The 19,026-nt window shown below is 39.8% G+C and overlaps 1 protein-coding gene across 3 annotated transcripts in view; it reads right to left on the minus strand.

Annotated features, from left to right (window-relative positions):
• Positions 1 to 3,334: 3,334 nt before the first annotated feature.
• LOC141758361 (melanopsin-A-like) overlaps positions 3,335 to 19,026 on the minus strand; it is a 39,790-nt gene continuing 24,098 nt past the window's right edge. For 2 of the 3 annotated variants that reach the window (XM_074619695.1, XM_074619693.1), the window contains exons 5-11: positions 17,894 to 18,065; positions 17,362 to 17,523; positions 13,697 to 13,804; positions 11,982 to 12,153; positions 11,660 to 11,851; positions 8,462 to 8,533; positions 3,335 to 6,144 (exon numbers count right to left, since the gene is read on the minus strand). In XM_074619695.1, coding sequence (XP_074475796.1) covers positions 5,944 to 6,144; positions 8,462 to 8,533; positions 11,660 to 11,851; positions 11,982 to 12,153; positions 13,697 to 13,804; positions 17,362 to 17,523; positions 17,894 to 18,065 — 1,079 coding nt within the window. In that variant the 3' untranslated portion in view covers positions 3,335 to 5,943. The remainder of the gene's footprint in view (positions 6,145 to 8,461; positions 8,534 to 11,659; positions 11,852 to 11,981; positions 12,154 to 13,696; positions 13,805 to 17,361; positions 17,524 to 17,893; positions 18,066 to 19,026) is intronic. The other variant, XM_074619694.1, reaches the window with a different exon arrangement.

A 19,026-nucleotide genomic window follows, 5' to 3' on the forward strand; every position in this document is an offset into this window, starting at 1 on the left:
AAATGTGAGAGCTTCTGGGTAAATCAACATGAAAAGTTGTTTTTGCCTTAAACTGTACAAAACACAAAACTAAGTCATTATCTCAAGGATACCTCCTTGTTAGCCCAAAATTATCTCTAATGATCTGCCAGAGGCTGGGTTTTATATGGTGCAAAGCACTAGAGGGTGGAGGATAGTTTTGCACAGAACACTTGTTTTCAGTTAAAACAGCTCACACTGTTAAAAAATAAATCTAATACAACGAAGCCAAACTAGCTGGCTACCTCCTGTCATTTAATGTCCTGAAGCTCTGCTCGCTGGCCAGCTGTGGCAGCCGGCTTTTATTCACAAGATTTAAGGATTCAATGATTTCATTCATCACACGCACACCAAAAAATAAGTTAATTTTATGAAGTAACTATAGTTCAAGTATAATCCCAAGTATACTAATATCAAAGCACTAGTAGTATACTTGTAAGTGTACTACGTCAATACTTCTTGTGACTAAATTGGCCCACTTTTTAGTTTATAAAAGTACTTTAAATGTAAGAGTAGTAAACTTTGAGTATACAACTAGTTTACATCAAAGTTGTATTTTGTACTGCAACTATAATATGAACTATACTACAAGTTAACTTATAGGTATACTGTTAGATTACTAGTTATATACTTGTAGCCCACTTTTTAGTTTATGAAAGTACACTTTAAAGTATACTCTCAGTAATAGTTTTATACTGCAAGTATCAGTTTTCTTTACGTGAACTTATAGGACTTAGCCAAATGTACTTATACAAGTACACTTGGACTTTTCTATATACTTGTCGGAATAAGCTAAGGATACTTAAGTATTTTTTTGTTAAGTATATCTCTGATAAGTACATACAAAATAAACTGAAAGCATACTCTCTTATTTTAAGTTTAAAAGAAGTATACTAATAGCACACTTGCGTGAAGGGAAGTACACTTTAAAGTATACTCTCAGTAAACTACTAGTTTAATAGTTTTTACTGCAAGTATACTTGTAAGTTTCTGAGTGAACTTATAGTACTTAGCCAAATGTACTTATACTTTTCTTCATACGCCAAGTGTACTTGGACCTTTCTACTTGCCAAGTACATTTAGACTTTTCTGTATACTTGACGGTATAAGCTAAGGATACTTATGTATCATTTTGTTAAGTATATCGCTGATAAGTAAACTGAAAGCATACTCTAACATACTAGTAGCACACTTGAACAAACTTCTTTTTTGTAATGGAGGGAATGTATGATATCATGTAAAGTGACAAGCTTCACAAGACAAAAGCAACAACTATGTTTACTTGAAGGCTGTTCAGCTGAATTAAAACATGTACTGAGCTGACAAGTGGAGAATCTGACTTACTTGTTCTAAATCGGATGGTTAGTGGGCAGACTGAAGAGAGTTTGAGATGAAGCAGAAGTCCAGTTTTCTTTTCATTTCTTCGTAGATTTATTTGTTGTTGCTTTAAGCTAGAGGACACATACAACATCGTTGAGGTCAAAAAACAGAACAAAAGGAGGAAGAGAGCAGCTGTTTGTTAAAGGTGAAGTGATTGCACCTGAAGGGGGTGTTTCCATTCCTTTCCTGCTTCAGGTGTGATCATGTGACCTGTGATTGGCCAAACTCTCCCTTCAAGGGCTAGATGTTTTAAAGCCTGAAAACAGAGCCAAGAGGAGGCGCAGAAGTTTAGTTTTCTCTGCCTACTGAAGCGTTAAGTACTGAACTTCAGTAAAAATTTCAGGTATTTGCACTTGAGTGTTTCCATTTCATGCTACTTCATACTTACTGCACTACATTTCAGAGATATTGAATTTATAACCCCACTATATTAATCTTCTAGCTAGTTACTCTGCACATTAAGATTTTACATTCAAAATTTATGATGAGCTGATAAAATATGATGCACTGTTATAGATTAAACTACCAACAGTTTAGTACTAGTAAGCAGTTAAAACTAGCTCCACCTCTCAACTACAACAGTAAAATGCTGCTTAGACATGTCAGTAATAATAATCCCAAAATTTAAAATAATAAAAACATCAATGTAAGGGGAATTTTTCTGCAGAATGAACACTTTTTAAGTATATTTTCTAATAATTATGTACTTTTACTTAAAGGCATGGTTGCTGATGTTATCCAGTATACACTATTTGTTATATTGGTTAAAATGGTCTTTACACCCCGACAGCGATCCATGACTGATGAGCTCTGAAAAAGGACCGGAAAAGAGCCGTCATCTGTAGCTGCTGTAATCCTGTAAAAACGTCTACCAATCACTGCCTCGCGGTCCGCTTGGAAAGAATCAATCAGATGCCTACCTCCAAAACATTGGAGCCATGGAATCACGTCACCAGCTGTGTGTCTCAAATACTCGCTGCCTTGATAACCCAGCTAGCTATACACACGGACCTCAGAGAGATGTGCCGAGGCTTTTCAGGTTGGGTAGAATCTAATGCTATGTTATCTCTGTTGATCCAGTTAGTTTTGCTTGCGTCCGTGGCTGCAGGAGTGTTTGCGTGCCAATTTGTTTCATATGTGGCAACGGGGTGTTGAAATGAGCCGTGGATGGGATCACACCGGCCAAAACAAAAACAGACGTCCGTAATGGAAGTTTCAAAGGAGAACATACTGGCTTTATTTTACATGTTTCCTTAATGTCTGATGACATATCATGGTCATTTTATGATTTATTACAGTAAATGTAAATTAAATATTGGCCCTTTAAGTAAAGGATCTGAATACCTCCTCCAACACTGCTTTTTTTCCCCAACAAGTTTGGAGTTACCATACCTACCCCACCACTTACACTCATGCAAATTGAGTACCAACTCTCACCTCTGCAGGGTGCCATAGTTCTGCATGGACGCCTATTCAGGTCAATCAGCCCAGCATGCAGGATAACTGTGTCCCATCTCATCTGCTCTCTGACATATTGGACCGATACGACCTAAACGCTGATGCGACTCTGTTATCTAACATCAGGATGTTCCAGCTGTTATCTGCTGTGCTGGATGGATCTCTTCCCATTCAGGAAACTGACCTAATGATTTACGAATATATATCGGTCAGTCGAGACTGATGGACGGATGCATTAGGAGCTGCCGTGACCACAGTCATTATGGTGCTGCACATGAGGGGAAATAGACAGTGTTTAGTTCACTCATGACTGTTTCTTTAGAAAAGAAAAGACCATTGAAGAACTAAGTGGAGAGTGTATCAAACGACTCGACACGAAAATAATAGGCAGATTAATTAATGTGTGTAAATGATCATTAGTTGCAGCCCGAGCTTAATACATGGCTAGTTCAAGACACGGAGACCACTTGTGCAGAATTTAGCAACATTTTTATTTAGAAAAATAAATAATAACAACACAAAACATTTTGTACAAAGGAAACAAAATCAACATAAAACCATCACTTCATTAAAGTAGAATTTAAATTTCATATATATACTGTATATATATATATAATATTCTATATTTGTTTGGTCATAAAACATTTTGTACATTCATTGATGGGACAAATGAGCAACGGTGGGAATATATCAACCTTTTTTGCCTCGTTAACTAAGATTTCAATCTTTAATTTGACTGTTCTATCATTTAAAAGAAGAGTTATTACAATCATAGTCAATGATACAGCAGTCTGAGGAATGTCAAAGGGGAACTGCAATGTACAGAAGTGGAGCGAAAAGAGCTTCGGAAATGAAAAGGACGTTATACAAAGCTAAGTTGGTGTTCTGTACATCTGTCAGTGATAAGATCTATAATAATAACAATCCTGAAACCACACTCAGTCACAGTAAAGTAGTTTAGTAAACTGTCATCTGTATCTCTAAAAGTAGATTTTACAGCAAGGTATGGCATCAAGAGGAATGTAAAGTACAGTACTGAGTCCAGTTCTTCAGTGCGGACACACTCACACTCACTCACACTCACATACTGGGTGATGTACTGTGGTGTTGGGACACATAATCTGTGGTGCTGCATGCCACCAGGGATGGAAAACTCAATGACAAAGAGCCAGAGGGGAAACAATCTGACGGTATCCTGTTGGTGTTGGTGTGTGTGCGTATGTGTGTCTGATTACCCAGTTTATAAGTAAAACACCTCATATTAAAACTGCATTAAGTGTTATTTTGACAACTAGAGGGAAGAAAGACTGGAATGGGCAGTCGATTTCTCCTGGCTAACATATTAGCAGTGTTTCCGACAGGCTGAATTTAAATTAAATTTGCGATGGTTTCGTGTGCTGGTGTGAAGCTCTATCATTTTCTGCAGCATTGCATTAGAGAGGTCATTTTTAAAGTTTTTGCATTTTTAAATAAACGCACCACCCCAGAAGACATTTCAGTCAATCTGAACTTTCAGCAGATTTCCACGAGGACTATTTTTCAAATACTAAATACAAAAATACACAAAAGAAATTTTTTTTTTTTTGTATACACCGTCATTTTTGCTCTGGCTTAGTTCACCAACTAGGGTGACCAGGTGTCCCACTTTACAAGGGACTGCACAGCATTTTTATCCCACATATGTCCCACATATTCATTGGCTCTAGTTTTCCAAAGTCAAACCACTGCAGGACAGACGCTTTTTTTAAAAAATCTGGCTTTTATCCAATGGCTGTGAAGAAAGCAAGGATTGCTGTTATCACGGGGCTGTGTTTGCTGCACACACGTGGGTCAAGTGCAGGTTAACGTTTCACCGTCTTTGCTACGCTATGCCCAACGGGGGAAAAAATGAGACTCACCGCAAAGTCACAAGCTATGCAGCCTTAGGCGGAATATGAGGGAAACTAACACAAAGAAAAAGGAAGAGCAGCTACAACAAAGACTGTGAAACTACTTATAAGTAGATACTCAGAGTTTTTTTGTGAAATTTGACAGTTATTTTTCAATTTCACACAGGGAGAATATGACGTGAAGCAACACAGTTCATGTGAAACGTATAAACAAACGGAAACATATATTTCCGCAGGCGGAAATCTGCTGAGGTGCGTCCGAATATTACCCACCCCGCACGAATGTTCCGCAGGGGTGAGCAAGCATTCATAAGAACCCACGAAATCAGTTTTTAAATTTCTGTGCGAATTTTTCAGACAAAATATCCATGCTTGGTGTAAAATAGCTTTAAAGTGACTTAAATTTGTATATAGTTGGAAAGTAGGGTGTTGATTCTCAGTGGGATCAGTAGTGCCACCAGTTCCAGGAGTCATTTGATTCAATATTAATATAGAAAATACTGCTTAATGCATTTTTAATATCAGTATTTATATGACAAAAAAACAAAACACCTGAGGGTTGGGTATTGAAAATTGGTTCCGAGTTGGAAATAATTTCATATTAAGAGAAAGAGATTAGTTAAAAAAGCACTATGCAAGTATGGACCTACTGCGCTTCATAGCTCATTAACTCATTTGTCATTTTTGACGTCCCCAGTAGGAATATTCAGAATCAGCTAATGGTTTGTCACTGGTAATGTTTTAACACATTCAATTTATGTATGGCAAGATCAAAAATAATTAAATTTGACCTTGAAACCAAAAAGAATAAAAAAACAAAACATATTTTGGTTTCTTCTACTCAAATATTATGAATCTAATCTAATCGATACCCAACCCAAGAGATTTAACTTTTCACATTGTGTTTTTAAGGCTAATTTGTTGCCTCCGGCTCCGAGGTAAACCGTCTCCCAACCACCGTGATATGTCAGAAGAAGTTAAACGCACATCTATATGTGCAAATACCTACACATGTATTTAAATTAACTGGGCATTCACACTCACATACTCACAAAATAAACCAAAACAAAAACAAAGCGCATGCTCTGGCTTTGAGTTACCATAACTAGCAAACAGCATGCTGGTACAGAATAGTCCCACGGAGGGAAATATTGAAACACACACACACACACACACAAACACACTGTTGTTCATCTGTTTATGGTAATGCTGTTGTCTCCAGCCTGGCTATGTCAAGGGGCTCCTTGGCAACCGGGCTGTGCGTTTTGGTCAATTTGAGGTTGCCATGGAAACCCGGGGGACTGTGCAGTATAGACGGGCTGGATATGGAGGTTACAATGACGGATGCGGTTGTCTTACACGGAGTCCTTGGCTTAGACTCCTCCATCACGTTGTCCAGCTGCGTAGGCGGAAGAAGAGAGAGAGAGAGAGAGAGAGAGAGAGGGATGTTCAGGTATCGTGACTATACGACTCCACATGTCGAATGTGAGTAGGTGGCTGGATGTTTGTGTGAAAGAAAAATGCAGCGAGGTGGAGAGAATGAAGTTGTATCAACTGTTGGTCTGATCTGGATCAATACAACTGTCCTCCGCTTAACCTGCCAGCGCAAGACATGAAACAGTCACAATCAAAGGCATTGATTGGCTGGATTGATGAATGGCTTTTCCACAGTGCCCTTGATGGAGTGGGACTGTATCACGTGGTTGACCCTGTGAGATCAATAGCTCTGCACTAGTGGAGCAAAGTACTCCAACTGAGCATGTTTAAGTAGTTTTAAAAAGGATAATTCTGTTCTGATTAGGGCTGTCAATCGATTAAAATATTTATTTGCGATTGATCACAAATTAATCACATTTTCTATCTGTTCAAAATGTACTTAAAAGGGAGATTTGTCAAGTATTTAATACTCTTATCAACATGGGAGTGGGCAAATATGCTGCTTTATGCAAATGTAAGTATATATTTATTATTGGAAATCAATTAACAACACAAAATAATGACAAACATTGTCTAGAAACCCTCACAGGTACTGCATTTAACATAAAAAATATGCTCAAATCATAACATGGCAAACTGCAGCCCAACAGGCAACAACAGCTGTCAGTGTGCTGACTTGACTATGACTTGCCTTAAACTGCATGTGATTATCATAAAGTGAGCATGTCTGTAAAGGGGAGACTCGTGGGTACCCATAGAACCCATTTACATTCACATATCTTGAGGTCAGAGGTCAAGGGACCCCTTTGAATATGGTCATGTCAGGTTTTCCTCGCCAAAATTGAGCGTAAGTTTGGAGCGTTATTTGGTCTCCTTCACCACAAGCTAGTATGACATGATCGGTACAGATGGATTCATTAGGTTTTTCTCGTTTCATATGATACCAGTGTCTATTTTAATTGATTGACAGCCCTAATACATACTCATAAATGGAGTAAAATTGACCATGTATAGAAATGGCAAAGTTCTGGATTTGACTTTTGGTGTTCTGGCAGTAAACGTATTTGTATTACAAATCTTAATGATTTCTCTGTGAAAGTTAGTCTTTGTGTTTACAAGAGCAGCTCGGATGATTCTTACAGTACAATAGAACAGTCAGTCTGTGGGGTCAGTCAATCAATCTGAACAGCTTTTGAAATGAAGGCATTGTTATGTCAAGTCAGCAGAGGGAATCCAAAACCACTAACACAATCAATCGATTGCAGAGACATGGGGTTTGGGTGTGAAAGTATGAGCAGAGGATAAAAGGTTACGTTTTTGAATTGATTAATATTGATGTCAGACCAGCGAGAAATGAATGAAACTGGACAGGACTGAAAACAAGATTGATTAGATTGACTAGAATGAGCAGGGGAAAACAAGGAAGCACTAAAGACATATGCCAACCATTTCACATCACTTAACTTTTAAAACAGCTTTTTCAGCTGCACAGACATATTTTAAATGTGGTAAAATCATTGAGCAGTGTTGTAGAATGGGTGACATGCCCCTTTAAATAGCCGTAAAACACAAATGACTAAAACACCTGGGCGGGACGGACAGAAAAGTTTGAGGCTGGTGCAGCTTTTTATTATAAACAAATCCCTCGAAAAGACCAAAAACAATCAGTTTATCATACTGACAGACTGGAGTTCTACGTATAAGCTAAATCAGGCTTTTTCTACTCAGACTATAGTTGTTAGTAGGATAAATTTGTTGCAGATTTAATTCTTTTATGGGATCTGTTGACTTTCTATGACGGAGTATTAAGGCCACATTGAGGAAAAAAAAAAATTAAGAATAAATATAAATAAATAAATAATTTAGAGAATAAAGTCATAGGTTTTACGAGAAAAAAGTCGTAGTATTATGAGAATAAAGTCATAAGTTTAAGAGAAAAAAGTCGTAATATTATGAGAATAAAGTCACAAGTTTACGTGGAAAAAAAGAAGAAAGAACCACACGGACCTGGGGGAAATTGCCTCTTTTGTGGAGGAGGAAATGATTTTTATTCTTGTAATATTAAACATTTTTTTTTTCTTGAAATAGTATGACTTTATTCTCATTAAATTACGACTTTTTTCTTGTAATATTATGACTTTATTCTCTAAAATCTCAGATTTTTTTTCCCCCCAATGTGGCCCTAATACTCCGTCATAGTTTTCTGACACACACACAAAAAAAAACAGACGCCACATCTACTGCACAGAGTAAGAGGTGGACGATCGGTGGGCTCTTACAGTAGCAGGCAGATGACTGGTTGGCTTCAGGCTGATGTCCGACATGGAGATGTCTTCAGGCTCTGTCAGAGTCTGAACAGTGCGCACATAAACACAGCCATTTAGTGTTAGTTATGATCAAAAGATCTCTTGTGCTATTTGAGCCACTAGGTCACATTCTTAGTAAAAACAGAGCGACTCCAAATTGGGATTTGACCACAGACCTTTCAGATAAAAGAGCAGCTCTCTTTAAAAGTATGTCATGTTGTTTTCTTCCAACAGTAACCAGCTTGTGCTAGTTACGATCACATTTGCCAATAGCAACCGGATTAGCATTAGCACTGAAAATGGGGCACCAACAATCTCATGGTGTTCATGAAACCCACGGTGTTATAAAAAGTAGTCCAAATTCATAGTTCAACATTTTGGGAAATTTGTCCTACCAGCCGGGGGCATGACAAATAAACAACATGAAAATGCGAAATACCCGCCTCAGAATATAATATGACTGGGGCTTTTATTGTGAAAGGTACGAGCGGAAGGAGTGGCTCTGATCTTTGCTGCCTTTGTCAAGGTTGAAAGGAGGTGGAAATATGTGATAAAAGTACATTTTCCACATTGATGACATTGTTCACAAGAGTACAAGTAGTGATTACAGACAAAAGTAAACGTGTATATCCTCCGCTCTGTGCAGAGATGGAAGCAGATGGAGGTCAAGAGACTCCTCGACAATCACTCCTTCGTCTGCAACAAGTGCAGTACGTTGAAACGCGGGGTCGCATCATGAAAGCTGTGGATTACGTCTGAAACTCCCAGATTATTGGATTAGTCTTTGGACCCTCTGTAATAGAGTCCTGCATGGCAGTACGCCTGTATAGTATGTGTGTGGGCTACTTGTGATTTTACTGTGAGCTAAGATGATTACTGAGAGACGGAAATGCTCCATATATTGGATGCCCCACATAGAATGACCTGCCACGGGCCATCGGCCTGACGGCGCGATGCTTAGGACGCCGCAAACATTCGCCATGAAGCACCGAGTATTGGCTTTTATGTGAAAATGCTAACAATTAAATTTCAATCAGTTTCTTCATCCTTTAAACCTTAACTTCACATAATGTACATCACTTTGATACAGCTCACTAATAATTGTCCTTCTCTCCTATTGGCTATCCACAATATACTTCATTGCTGAAACTCAACTTGGTATAATTTAAAGCCCCGTCAGCCAGTTTTACTTCCTGATTTTTGGTTAACGTTCTTTCTCAAACAGAGAATGGGGGCGTGGTAAATAGATAATAAATAAATCAGACGTAACTCATTACCATGGCAACCAAATTTCATTTCTCAACCCAGTTTAGATGAATTTACTGTTTATCAGACGACAAATGAGACAAGAATCAGCGCAGCACACCGACTCTCTCTCACTCGCTCTCTTCTTTACTATTTCCTCCTGGCGAGGCAGCCGTCTGGCTGCTGCTGCACCGCTGCATGCTGGCCACAGCGCACCAGAGGACGGATAGACATGTTGCAGAGGTTTGCCGTTTGAAATGCAGTTTCGGGACATTTTGGAGGTGCACCGTCCACCAGCATCGGACGCTCTCGCCTCAGCTTCCAGCACCGACACTGCACTGGGCTGCACTGTGATTTGTGTTTGGGACTTTTCTCTTGTTTTCTTTTGGGCTGAAAATTGTGCGCTCCACGGTGTAACCTCCGAAACGGCGTCAGCTGCTTTCCGTTAATTAATCTCCAGGAGGAGGAGACGGTGTAGAAGAGAGCGAGTGAGAGAGACAGTCAGTGTGTTATTTCGTGTAATCCACTGCGTTGATTGCACCCGTTCACGACACACACAAATGGCGTTGTGAAAATAAACACACTAAACTAAGGTGGAGGAAACTTAAAAATAAGATGAAACTCCTCAGTTAGCTAATGCAACAAGTCTAGTTAACTAAACCTAACTAACTAACTAACTAGAAAGACAAACTGACAGATAAACACATTTATCGGTTTGCTGCTCAGAATCAAACGAGCATCAATGCGCCTTTGTGGAGGATGACCTATGACCTGCAGCTTCTACTATAGTCATACGTCATATTCACATTTTACCAACAACCTTCTTTTTTAACTTTGAGCACAAAATTAAGTTATTTGTCAACATTCTTTTGGCAAACAGTGCGGCTAATCAATTTAGGCAGGAAATGACTCCAATAAATATGAAATATCATAGAAATGCCAAAAAACACCAGAGGGGGGGCATTAACAGGAGCAACTGGCCACCACACAAGTGATACACACAGTTTAATATATCAAACCACATTAAAAGACAAAGATGATCATTCAAGTCACCAAGCCGGTGAATGAACCAGTGATTGTGAGGCAGAGCTGGCGTCCATCAGCTGATGATCAGCGAGACTTCCAAACTAACGTTACACTCTGTTTAATAGCTCTAACGGGTCTTGAACTGCCTGGGAAGAAACAGTTCACTTGGTTGTTCACATGAGAAGTGACAGAAATAGTTGTGCAAAGAATGAAAAAAAGAGAGCTTGAAAGAAAAGTTCAAACCCAGCATACATCCGTTGGATTGTCGGTTTCGTCAAGTTACAGAAATGGTCAGACACAGATCCCCCTATCCGACTATCAGACAACCAGTTCTGAGTGGTCGGACTACACGTCTTACAAAGTAGTTTTTATTCGGAACAAGCAAAACCTGACTCTGAGATACCCCTAAATGTTACACACAATATAAAAAAACGTACAGAAAGACTGATCAAATAGGCAATTGAGCGTGTTAACCAGACTCCATTTGATACTGACAGACTGGGATCACAAAGTCGAACCAAACAGTTACGGGGGAGCAAAGCAACATGACCGCATCAGATTACACGCCGAGGGATCCTGGATTATGAAAGGGCTGCGAACGACGTGACCTCATAACTCACCATGAAATACCGAACATAAACATAACGTCTATTGACTTTAACAGGACTCCAAAACAACATGACCTCACTTCTCAAATTCGGGAGGAGAGGATTAAGATCGGCCTTGACGTAATGACAAAACAGAAGCAAAACCTCCCCATCAAAAACATCATGAAACTAATGTGAGAAGAGTCACACTGAGCCCTAAATGACACTCAGTCTGATGACGCCTAAACTAATAAAGCTCAGTTTAACGCATACGAGTGCACATTACAGTGTGTGACCAGGCCCCAGTACTCACTGTGATCTGTGAGAGGTGACATATGGCCGGGTCAGTTGGGTTGTGGGCGGCAGTTCTCTCAAACTCTCCCGTGTGGTGACCTCTCACCTTTGTCCTCTGGCTGGCATGGCGCACCTGTTTGACATCACCGGACAACTGACGAATGGCAGGCGTCCGAGACGAGCAGTCCTCCTCCGTGTCTGAGAAATGGGCCTTTGAGGCAACACACGGACAAAAAAAATCACACACACACGAGACTAAAATCAGCAACTTGTAATTCAAAGCATTTGCCATTGGAAGTGTAAGACATAGACATACCAGATTAGATATGAGGTACACTCACTGATTCGCTCTCAGACAGGGAGGAGTTGCGGGGCTTGCTGGGGCCTTTGCTCTCCGATTGGCTGGTGAGGGTTGATCGGCGCGTGGACTGGAAACTGCTGCTGCTGTAACGGCCTCTGCCGGTAATGCACAGCAAGGCCCCGAGGTAGGGAATATACCTGCTGAGCGCCGACCTGAGGGAGAGAGAACCGATTTTATTACATGGTAGTGAAGTGTGGGACATTCTGTACAATCTCTCTGTCACACAGTGAATGACAGAATGTAAATATAGACACTATGGGGCAGTGCTCGAAGTGGGCCTGAACACCCAAATCTGTGACCGCAGAGAGCCAGCAACACATGAGGTCATCATATCAAGTGTTGCTGAAAATGTGACCCCACTGTTCCTGTATAATGTGCGATAATATGCGATTTGCAAATATGCAATGTGACAGAAACGCACAAAACTAAATTGTTAAAAAAAAAAAAAATGTAGATAGATAGATTCACAAAACTGTAAAGTTTGCAAAAGTAAAAGATAGGTAGAGTGGGGTCACATTTTCTGACGACAGCCGTCAGAAATGGTGACCTTATGTGTTGCTGGCTCTCTGTGGTCACTACACTGCCGCCCGCCCGGCTCGGAAGAGGCTCGGAGTCGAGCCGCTAATCCTTTGCGTCGAAAGGGGCCAGCTGAGGTGGTTCGGGCATCTGATCAGGATGCCTCCTGGACGACTCCCTTTAGAGGTTTTCTGGGCACGTCCAACTGGAAAGAGGCCCCGGGGCAGACCCAGAACACGCTGGAGAGATTATATATCTCGTCTAACCTCGGGGTCCCCCAGGAAGAGCTGGAAAACGTTGCTGGAGAGAGGGACGTCTGGAGTTCCCTGCTAAATCTGCTGCCCCCGCGACCCGGCCCCGGATAAGCAGAAGAAAATGGATGGATGGATGGATGGACCGGCACTACATTTTACTCTTTGGCGTACCGGCACACTCTTTTCCACTTCAAGCACTGCTATGGGGAATATAGCTAACGTTGTTGTACGTGATCAGACATGATACAGCCTGATCACGTACAAGACATCCATCTAGTGTTGCGTTGGTGCGAAACCAACACTAAACTATAAATCAAAACCTAGACTATCATTAATAGTGTCAAGAATAAATCCATCTGAACAGTACACATACCTCAAACTAGAGCCAAAGAAAAAGAAAAGTACACCAACCAGCTACATCTTTTCATCAGAGGCAGGTGGAACTTAAATGACTAAAATGCACATCAACAAATTCAACAGAGAAAACTCAGCTCTGCCAACAACAAATAGAGAACGAGCAATACCAAGAATTTAACACACTCTCTCAGACCAAAATAAAATTCAGGATTAACTTGTGAAAAGAACTAAGCAGCAGAATGTCACAGCCTCGGGGAAAACACATGAAACTTTACTGAGATATTTCAAAATCGGCAACATGTTTTCTTCTGTGGTTCTCACTATTACCATCACAGTTGATGTTTTATATTTTTCAAAGATTTCTTTGTAACTTCTTTTGTTTTTCTTGATTTGTCTTCATAATATTGTGGTTGTATAGTGTACAAATGTTATTATACTTACATTGTAAATCTCAGTCGACCTGTTTTGACAACTTAATTCTGGTCACACAAATAAAGTAAACTTGAATTTAAGGGGTAAATAGTAAATTCATCCTAATGCTACTTCCACAGCATTCCGGCAGACCTACCTGTATTTGGGATGTGTTATGGCGTATATGATGGGGTTGTGGATCGCAGATGCTTTGGCGATCACAGCAGGAACGGAGTTCATATACGGAGTCAACATGTCAGCGTACCTGAGAGACGTTGGCAAAAGGAAGACAAATGGGAGGAGGAAATGAGACACATTCATGTGACGAGGGCAGTGTCGGGTGTGTTCCCCAGTGCAGGATTAATGTAGGGACACACAGTCACACCCACATTCATGTTACTGTTTAAAGAGCCAATAAAATAGGGACTTGAAAAACTGTATTTTTACTGACTTTATGTTGCAGTAGTAGGAACATCAGGGTTCAATGTTAATGTTTTTTTATTGCTTGCAAGTGAGTCAGAAATCTACTTGCCCAAAGTCAATTTTTACTTGCCCCTATATAAATAGTTTTATTTATAAGCGGTTATCAAATAACAACAAAGATCAAAGTTGATTGTCATGTTTAATCTTTATCTAAGAAAATTAATCTGGAGTTTCGCCCACATCCTGTAACACCACCTAACTAGACTCCAGGATAATTGAAATGCTCGCTTGCGCTTCAGCTCATAAACTTTGTCTTTACCTGCCATCATTTTCTCATGAGTGCCCGATCGGTACTGTACATGTGCAAATTTCAAAAGAGATGAGAAGGAAGCGAGATGGCTCACTACATTAATCATCAGCTCCGGAAAAAAACAACGTGTTTAAATTCTTTTTAGTTGCTAGATTTAGTCGTGGCATTTTACTTGCCCTGGGCAAACGGCCAATCTTTATCGTTGAGCCCTGAATAAAGTCATCACACATTTCTAAACAATCCTTCCTTTCTGCTCATTCTATCACATCAAACTGGCTCTGACGCCATCAATGAAAGCCCATTAGTCTGAAGTACTGAAACTAGCACTCTGTTTCAAGTGATTATAAAGAGTTTTATGAAGTTGATATGGCCAACCTGTTGGCAAAATGTTGGAGTCGTGGGTAACACTTCATTTTACAGGTCTGCAAATTTCATGTTAATTAGTTGATAATTATCAAGCAACCTATTTGAAATTTCTTTGGAATTACTGCCAAATTACCCAAATATTTACCTCAAAATGTATTAAAAATGACTTTATTTATATACATTATATATAATAATGATATGCTAAAATAGCATATAATGGTTAAAATAGGGACCTTTAGGCTTGAGAAGCAGCTGCTCTTCATCGGAGGTGGAAAACTAAAACTACTACAAGACACTTCTGATCAGGCACAAATCTCACCATTGTGTGACTTACAAATGTAAACTAGTAGCTGATGTAATGATTCAGGGAGTTTTTTAAGAAATTGGTTAAAGTTATTTGCTAATTATCATCTATTTATCAGCAGACATGGAAATAAAGCATATCAATTAACTTTGAATTCTTTTCCTTGAAATGTATTAAAGGTCACCTATTATGCAAAATGCACTTTTCCATGTCTTTTAAACATCAATATCTGTCCCCAGTGTGTCTACAGGCCACCATAGTATCATAAAAGACTATCCTCTCTCTTTTTCTCCTCCTTCGTTTGTCCGGAAATGGGTGCAGAAAAAAAATTCGCTTTTTTCCTTGTATTCTGACGTCATTAGAGAAATGCAAGTCACGTGAGGGTTTCCTGGTCGAACCAGAGAGAACCTTCAGTAGCTGACCCCGGCCCACAGCGCGTCACTGTCTCTCCTCCTCAACCTAACTTGAGCAAAGTAGCTCCTACAGTTAGTCTGCAAGAACCAGCAGAACAGTCTTCATGTACTCCCATCATCTAAATATAACATGTTCATTCACAAAGGCTTTATGTAATTACACTGTTTAAACAGATGATATTTATATATTATATATATTTGATGTCATGCATGTAGCAGATTACAGGTAGTAAATAGTGACTTGTAAGCAACACAACACATTTCTGTTTCACAGTCAAACTTTATTTGAGTAGACAGATGACAATATTAATTATTCACAGCATTTGTAATCATCTCACCTGTTAGTTAGTTATGTTAACATGGTACAGGAGAAAGTCTTCAGCTCTGGTAAACTATGGTAAGCTAAGCTCCGGTGGTCTGTAGTCATGGTAACACAGAGACAGCTACTACTGTAAATAATATACCATTACTCTGATCTTCCATACATTTATCTTTTAGCAGAAATAATGAACTGACTACTGTTTCACATCTTCTATTTTCCACCCTGATGGTCGCTGTGTTTACACACCGTGTCATAGCGGTAGCATGTAGCTACATGCTAACGGGTTAGCTACATGCTACCGAGTTAGCTTTGTATCTCCATGTAAACAGAGCCATCTGCTCTCAGCTATCTGCTCTCAGCTGTCTGCTCTCCTCTGGGATGATTCTGTCGGTCATTTCTCACAGATGGATCTGTAAAGACAGACGTAAAACAGAGTGTATGTTTACGGTTTACAGAGTTGATGCATGAGGTAAACACTGAGCTAACTAACAGAGCTATAAACAGCATTATTTACCTGAGAGAAACCGTCAGGAAAACCTGGAATCTGGACCGCAGATGTTCATCATGTGTCGCCGATTTCTGATCAGATTCCTCCGGTAACGTGCACTGGGTGAAGTTTCTGGTTTATAAACTTTATTCTAGCTGCTATCTCTCCACTCGTCTCTCTCTCTCTCTCTCTCTCTCTCTCTAGAGAGAGAGAGAGAGAGAGCTTCTCCGGGAGGGAGGGGGAGGGTGACGCTGTTGTTGAGGACGTTTGATTGACAGAAAACGCTGACCAATCAGAGCAGAGTGGGAGGAGACAGAGGCTACAGACACAGAAATCAGCACTTTTGGAAATGGGCTGAAACAGAGGTTATAGAGACATGCTGGAATGCATGATCTGATTGTTTTTTTGAAAAAAAAACTTCAGAGACATGGTTTGGAGGTGTCTGAGACCTATAATAACTAGTTTAAATGGAGTATAATATGTGACCTTTAAATAAATTACCAGCTATTGGGAAATAGCGGAATATAATTATTTAATAATGTTTATAATAAAATTATTTTCGATACATTTTGAGGTAAATATTGGGGTAATTTGTCAGTAATTTAAAAAGATTCAAATAGGTTACTTGCTAATCATCACCTAATTACCATGACATTTGCGGACCTGTAAAATGAAGTGGTACCGAGTTTCTGGCTACTATGTTAGTTTTTTCCCTGTAAACAGCGGCCTGCTGCAGACGAAAACGACGCTATGAGTGAGTGTGAACCAAAACAGTAAATTTGCAGCCGAACAGCAAAATAATGAGCGGAAACTCACTATAAAGCTTTAGATTCGGGGGATAAATCTCTGCAGGTTCATCACTGCGAGTGACCCCTTTCACATTGTCAAATTGTTTTCACATTGTCATTTGATACATTATTATGAAAATGTGGATTACAGCTGCTTTAACTAAGATCTGATATGTTACTAAAGCAGCTTTAATAACATATTTAACACTAAACTATCGGTACTGCTTTATTATTGCGAACCACATCCCCCCCAACCTTAGTGCATCGCCGGTTTTCAGTTCTTACTGAGATGTTTTGACATCACTGGACTGTGAAAAATGTCTCCTAAGCGGTCGTTGACAAAGCACACACACAGACACACACACAGACACACACACACACACACACACACACATACATACACGCCTACCCAGCGAATGCAGTGAGGGCTGCACAGGAGTAAGGAGCCCAGGAGATGACAAATAGCAGGATGACGATGAGTGCAATCTTGGCCATCTTCCACTCACTCTTCATCTTATTGAACCTCCTTGCAGAGTCTCTGGTTCCCTCACAGTTGATCTTTGAGATCGCTCTGTCAAACACAGACACACTCACCATGAAACCTTTTTTTTAATTTTTGCTTTGAGTTTCAATACAATTTGTAACACCTTTAATTGATTTTGACAGCTAAGCTAATTGACTTAGACATGTATTGTACTTGCGTGCACACACACAATTAGCGTTGCCTACACAGGCAGTATTAGCGTTCAGGTCGAGCGAGACATCAGCGGGAATCGATAGAGAAACCCTGACACAGCGTTAAACAACAAGACATCGGTGGCAACACATACGCAGCACCCGTGTCTTTATCTAATCGATGCACGTGGGAGTGTGTGTCGCAAGCGTGAAGGAGACAGGCGCATGAATAAACGTAAAAACAGCGTGTTTGTGCATGCACCAACCGCGTTGTCTGTCGGATGGCTCTGAAGATGCAGCAGTAGCTGAAGATGATGATAAAGAGAGGGATGAAGAAGACAAAGGTAAAGAGCAGCATGGTGTAAGAGCGGACAGACGGGGTAAACGTCATGTAGTCCCAGGAACAAGATGTCATCATACCCTCTGGGACATAAGCACCTGTGGGAGAGCACACACACATTTTAGTAACTGCTTCCCATGCCAGGAAGTCTGACAATTCCTCATTTATCTTATTTAACTTCCTGCCTCTTCCCTATCTCAAAGACTTTGAACTACTTCTCATTGCACCTATTTTGACAGTGCAGTTGTCAAGCTTTATCATGTCGGTGGATTGCTATTTCTATCGTTCTAATCCTGCGTCATTCTAATCTCCGTTCTACTTAATCTGATTTGGATCTCGATACCGCTCAGCTGAGGTTCCACCAAAATTTGACAAAGAAGCTAAACTATTTAAGGGGATATTTCAACATTTTAGGACATTTCCTTATTCGGTTTCTTTCCAAGAGTCAAGCCCATTTCCCACAGGACTAGTATTACCCGTGGACCTCTAGACATTTGTAATAATTGCGGAGGTAGTCTATGATCTTAATCCTGTGAATCTGCCAAGTCTGTAATTTGTCAAGTATAAATTCCCCATATTTTGCCAAATACAGAGGTCATATATATATATACAGTATATATATATATATATATATATATATATATATATATATATATACATATATATATATATTTATATTTATGTGAATGTGAGCGTGAATAATTGTCTGTCTCTATGTGTCAGCCCTGTGATAGTCTGGCGACCTGTCCAGGGTGTACCACGCCTTCGCCCAATGTCAGCTGGGATTGGCTCCATATATATATATATATATTGTATATTCTTTTATATGTAACGCCATGTGTCAAGCTCAGGCTGTAATATATGACCTTGGGACCTGAGTGTCCCATGTGAAAAATCCATCAGAGAAAGCAGTTGGAGCTATCTCTGGTTGTTCCTGCAGCGGAAACTAGTGTTTGGTATTCACACCACAGGCTTCTTCTATAGGGGAATGCATCCTTCATTTCACACAAAGTCCACAAAAATAAATATACACACACATAAATAGACACGACTGTATCT

The sequence above is a fragment of the Sebastes fasciatus genome, chromosome 20 (genome assembly GCF_043250625.1).
Source record: "Sebastes fasciatus isolate fSebFas1 chromosome 20, fSebFas1.pri, whole genome shotgun sequence".
NCBI classification, from domain to species: Eukaryota; Metazoa; Chordata; class Actinopteri; order Perciformes; family Sebastidae; genus Sebastes; species Sebastes fasciatus.